This window comes from Gekko japonicus, unplaced genomic scaffold (assembly GCF_001447785.1).
Source record: "Gekko japonicus isolate JY-2015 unplaced genomic scaffold, Gekko_japonicus_V1.1 scaffold591, whole genome shotgun sequence".
Taxonomy (NCBI): Eukaryota; Metazoa; Chordata; class Lepidosauria; order Squamata; family Gekkonidae; genus Gekko; species Gekko japonicus.
The window spans coordinates 842,942-848,768 of record NW_015171521.1 but is presented as its reverse complement, the minus strand read 5'-3'; the positions used below and the strand labels follow the sequence as shown (position 1 = coordinate 848,768).

Below are 5,827 nucleotides of genomic sequence, written 5' to 3'. Positions count from 1 at the left end.
CAGGAAAGGCAGTATATGAAGTAAACAAAACTACAGAGGATAATGCCTCATCTATATATAAGGTAATCTATCGCTTTTGTTTATGATCCTTACAGTACCCAAACAGGTTCCATTTCCCAGTAAGATTCTGGTCACAATCCCCATAGAGAAGGATTCTCTCCAATGCAAAGAAACCCTCATGGTATGCCCAATGTTTCATTTTTCCATCAGTGGAGGAGAATGTCCTTGAGAGGAATGTAGAAAAGCGATGTCATCCTGGGTGGGAAATGCCCAAGGAGCATATGGGGGAAGAATTCACTGAAGTGCCCATCTGCTGAATGGCTGAGGTATAAGCATCGAGCTTGTAGTGCCTGGCAAATCTGCAGGTGGTAACCCTGGTAGCTGCCCTACAAACCTCCAAGGGGCTATGTCTGGAAATGACTGCCAAGATTGCTGTACCCCTGGTTGAATGGGTGGTAAGAATCAGGATATGCTGGGTCTCTCATGTCAGGAAAACACAGGCTTTTATCCACCCAGCAATCATAGTTCTAAAGACCTTCCTTCCCCCTCCCCGGAAAAATTGTGGCCCTAGTCAGGTAACAAACTACAGAAGTAGTTCAATGTAAACCGCTCTGAGACCCATTGGGGGTAATGGGCGGTATAGAAATCAAAAATGTATGTATGTATGTATAAAATGGAACAAAGAAGGTGTCTAAGAATTATAATACTACTGTGCAATTGGTGTATATTTAAAACCTCTATTCCTGTCCAATTTGTGCCACTACCTCCCATGGGGGTGGTTGAATGAGGGCTGAAATGAGTACTAGCTTTTGGCTTCTATGAAACAGGGAATTCACAGTGGTATTGTGAACCAACCCCACCTTCATCCCCAGAGTCTCTGTGGAAAGGCCAAGCTCCTTTCTTATAGAGAAAGTATTGAGTTCTTGTACTCTTCTGACTGAGGTGACAGTGATCAGGAAAGCAGCTTTGTAGAAGAGAATCTGGAGGGGGCATCTGTTTGATGGACTCCAGAGGATCTTTGTAGAGGGTCATGAGGACCTTGTTACGTCCCATGTGGGAAAAACGTGTACCCACAGGAGGGCTGAGGAAGGATGCATCATTCTGGAACCCACAGATATAAGGATGAATGGAGAGAAGGAGTCCTTTCCTGGTCTTTTGATGGTAGTGAGGGTAACTGCTTATCTTCTAAGAATATCTGGATGAAATCCCTTTTTGCTGTTTAGAAATCCATACATTGCAAGGGCATACCTGGTAAATGCCTTCCATGCTGCCTCATAGAGCCCATTTGAAGAGAGCCTTCTGGAGGCCACTAATGTGTTAACTACTGGTATTTAATAGCAGAAGCATTTTAGAATCATAGAATTGGAAGGGATCTCCAGGGTCATCTAGTCCAACCCCCTGCACAATGCAGGAAAATCATAAATCCTCCCCCACACTTCCAGTGACCACTGTTCCACGCCCAGAAGATGACGAAAAACCTCCAAGATCCCCAGACAAACTGGCCTGTAGAACAATTGCTCCTGACCCCAAAGTGGCGATCAGCATCTCCCTGGGCGTGTAAGAAAGGGCCACAAGAACTAAGCACTGATGCAGCTCTTCCTGCCCTCCCTCTCATGATCTGCATAAGTTCACAGAATCAGCATTGCTGTCAGATGGCCATCTAGCCTGTTTGAAAAACCTCCAAAGAAGGAGAGCCCACCACCTCTCAAGCAAGCCCGTTCCACTGAAGAACCACTCTCACTTTCAGGAAGTTCTTCCTAATGTTTAGCCAAAAACTCTTGATTTAATTCCAACCCGTTGGTTCTGGTCTGACCTTCTGGGGCAACAGAAAACAACTCCATACCATCCTCTATATGACAGCCTTTCAAGAACTTGAAGATGGTTATCATATCACCTCTCAGTCGTCTCCTCTCCAGGCTAAACATACCCAGCTCCTTCAGCCTTTCCTCATACCTCCTTTCTAGCAACCTCCTTTCAGTCTACAGGCAAAGAAACAGAGCAAGTCTGGGTTGAGCTGTTGTTAGAGTCCTGGAAGAAGATGCTGCATGTTCTTAGAAGGGTCTGTGGAAGCTGAACTGCCATGGCTACCACTTGGCCAACAGAGAGCTATAAATACTGATTCTGCCCTCTCTTAGTTGACCTTGTTGAAGACCCTCACAATATAGGGGGAGTGGAGGGTGGTAGGCATATAACAAGCATTTGGATCAGGGATGACTGAGTGTGCCTGTAGAAGCTTGATCTTCACAAAAAGGCAAAGAGGTCTAGTGTTGGCAGCTCAAGTAATGGCTCCAAAACCCCTTTTGGCCCAGTGTAGTGGCTCAGCCAGTTGGCCTTGGTGTTGCGTTTGCTACTGTTGGGCTGAGATGCCCGTGGTGTGGGATTATCCCCAGTGCAGCAACAGCAGAAAGCATTCCTGTTTGAAAGACTGTGACTTTGTCCTATCCTGGAGACTGATCGCGCTTTTGCTTTGTTGTTGTCAGTGTCTTCTCTCCACTGGGAGTTTCATGGCATGAAAGGGTAGTCTGATCAACCTGAGCCCCAAACTATTTATGCTATGATTGAATTCAGTCAGTGACCACTTTCCTTGGGCTAGGAGGATTAGGCAGTGAGCACCCCATCCAGTTGTGCTGACAGCTATGGTGATTTCAGTTGGGGCTGGATCCCTGAGCAGTCTTGCCTGTTTGAAGGTTCTCAATGTGAAGCCCCTAACAGAGAGAGTGCAGTGAATCTCTGAAGGTACTGGGACTTGGAACCACTGCTGCTAGGCTGTGTTGTCTGGAAATGGAAAAATCGTCCTGTGTCAATGTAAACAATCGTGGGGTCCCAAACTTTTGCAAGAGCCATCAGGTTGAATATAGTCTTATGGTGTATTTGCAGGCTGACATCCTGTAACTTGCTTACTGTAGTTGGTGGGAAATATACTGTTCTGGGATACACATTGGTGCAAAGATGTGTTCAGATTTGAAACGGGATGAGACAACTCTACTTGTTAATTACTAACACAAAAGTTTGCAGACAACATCTATTTGTGAGGACTTCTTAGGTCCTTTACTGGTTGGAGGGGGAGCATTAAGCAACCTTCTCCTAGGTATGGGTAGATGTTGATTCCCCATGGTGAGGACAGGCCACCAAGGCAGCCATGATGATTATGGGGCCAAGGGGAGTCCGAATGGGAGCACTCTGTACCAGCACTGAAGCTGACGGTGTAAGAACTGGAGATATCGCTTGTTCCATGAATGGATAGGAATGCGAATGGATACTTCATGTAACACTCATGGAAATTCAATGGATGTTACAGGATTTACATCTGCGTAAACTTGTCTTACCTTCAGTAACAGACTAGATGCGGGGAAAACAGAGCAAAATCCACAAGCAGCCTCTTGCAAAAGAGTTGCAAAGGAGGGATGGCCAAGGGCAATGCCAAGGCACACAGCCCTTGCAGCAGTTGCAAGCAAGCAACTGGGCATACAGACATACAGCAGTCCAAAGAAAGAACTCCACTGTGTCTCCTTCCCTGTTCCCATGCTTGCTCAATATGAGACTGCAGCGTGCTGCTGTAGTCACTCTGAGCAAGGTGCACATTCCTCCCATATGTCCTTCCCCATGTAAAGAGGAGCGAGCAGCCAGGAACAGGTGATGCTCTAAGTTGGCTGCTTGAATATTTGCAGGAACATATAAATGCTAAACAGAGATCATTTAAACATTTCATATTTTACATCCTTAGAAACAGAAGGGCTGTACAAGATCTCAGCACAAGCTCACCTTCAGAGTGAAATGAGAGGAGTAGCCCTTACCAGGAAACCTCTTCCACTGACAGAGGACAATAGGTGGCACCTCCAGGAAGTGATCTTCCACCACCAGCTTAGGCTAGTAAGTACAATGAGGGAAAGCTAGAAAAAGAAACTTTCTCACCTCCTGAACTAGCGGCTGCTGAAATAGAGGGATGAGGGGATTTGTCCGTGGAATGTCTATATGGATCTGAAAGGGATGGAAAAACCAAATCATAATAATAAATAATAAAACATTAGGGATTATTGAGCTCATTTGCCCAATTACCATAAGAGGGGGAAATACTTCTGAGGTCCAAACCAGAGCAGCACTTTACACAGAGGACATGTTGATTAATTCACCAACCACTCCCACCCCAGTACTTGCTTGCTGACCCTTCAGTGAAAGACAGCAGACATTTCAATATGGAGGTCAGCACGTACATGTCAACCTGCTTTAGAAAGCAAGGGGGAGCATCTGGCATGGGAACGAAGAAGAAGAAGAGGAGATTGTATTTATACCCCGCCCTTCACTTGGAGTCTCAGAGCGGCTTACAACCTCCTTTCCCTTCCCCTCCCCACAACAGACACCCTGTGAGGTGGGTGGGGCTGAGAGAGCTCTGACACAAACTGCTCTTTTCCAAGGACAGCTGTGCCAGAGCTTGTGACTGACCCAAGGTCACATCAGCAGGTGCAAGTGGAGGAGTGGGGAATCAAACCCGGTTCTCCCAGATCAGAGTCCGCACACTTAACCACTACACCAAACGAGACCTTTAGAAAAATAGCTTTATGGTAACTTCAAGTACCAGGGCAATACTTCCCTTTAGAATTGCTGTTCAGGTCAAGTGCTGTATCGGCATACTTGGGGCAACAAACTTTGAACCCACACTGTGCCATAACATTGTAGCATATAGGCTCACCACAATAGTGGACAGAGCTCATGGGGAAAATTTAGAGGGCTACTCTTAAGGAAGTCACATCTCATGAAATCCCCAGGCCCTTCAGGATACTACGCGATGAGGTCAGGCAGTATGAAGTAGGTGTCTGGGTACCTGCCGGTATGTATCTTGATGGTGTTCCTCATTTCTAGAGTCATAATACTGCTCAATAAAGCCAAAATACTCCTCTCGTTTGCGCTGCAATGTCAGTTTCCTCCGCTCCATGTTGGCAGGGAGATAACCCTACAGCAGAACAGGGACTTGTCAAGGCAAAATCCATCCTTCCTTTTGTTGTAATTAACATTTACCTATTCCACCTAGCTGACAGTAAGCATCAGGAGAAGTATTCTAATAAGGGCTGCGATACTTGGTAAGAAATGAAACTCCAAGACCTTTAAGAACTGTAGGGAGAATGTAATTTCTTTCAACCTAGAACTGCTGCGGTGGGAGAAACTGCATTGTTGAAGTTTTCACACAAAACTTTTAAAGGCATTAGGAGATTGCCTTGCACTGTATCTGGCAACTTAATGAACATGCAGAGACTTCTAATTAGAAAAAGCTTTTCTGAGCCCAAACATGTGATGTTCACATATTCGTCCTCAATTTTTGTAAAGGGCCATCTTCCAGAATCCAGTGACATAACAGTTGCAGGCTTTTACTAAGCATAACTAGCACACTGCACTACTGTTATTTCTGAATCTCAACTAGGCATATAACCAATGCTACGTTATGGAACTGACCACAACTCAATGAGAAAGGATATGTTTTGCAGTTGCTCCTCTAGCTAAAGAGCTAGGTTCCAATCCAGCAGCACCTTAGAGACCATCTTGTTGGGTCTCTCAGGTGCTACTGGATTGGCTACTCTCTGAAATTATTCTCCAGCTAAAGAATTTCAAACAGCAGGGTTGAGAAAAACCTGCTGGATTTAAACAGAAGCACAGGCAACTGCCAGTGCATCCAGTTATAATGCTTGCAGGGCCCCCCCCCATATGACGTATGCAAATAACGCTAGCCCAGGTATGCAGCATGAGCACTCACTGATAAAAGTCTCCACGTCACAGGCCGAACCTCTCTGGGGACGCCAGGCCAGCTGCATTTCCTCAGTTCATCTGCACATGGACA

The 5,827-nt window shown here is 45.8% G+C and overlaps 1 protein-coding gene across 1 annotated transcript in view; it reads right to left on the bottom strand.

The window, feature by feature from the left end:
• The window catches only part of TBC1D22B (TBC1 domain family member 22B), a 71,273-nt gene that overhangs the window by 52,334 nt on the left and 13,112 nt on the right, over positions 1 to 5,827 (bottom strand). Inside the window, exons 5-7 of the mRNA XM_015419450.1 lie at positions 5,744 to 5,814; positions 4,820 to 4,948; positions 3,913 to 3,978 (exon numbers count right to left, since the gene is read on the bottom strand). Of these exons, the coding sequence (XP_015274936.1) occupies positions 3,913 to 3,978; positions 4,820 to 4,948; positions 5,744 to 5,814 (266 nt within the window). The remainder of the gene's footprint in view (positions 1 to 3,912; positions 3,979 to 4,819; positions 4,949 to 5,743; positions 5,815 to 5,827) is intronic.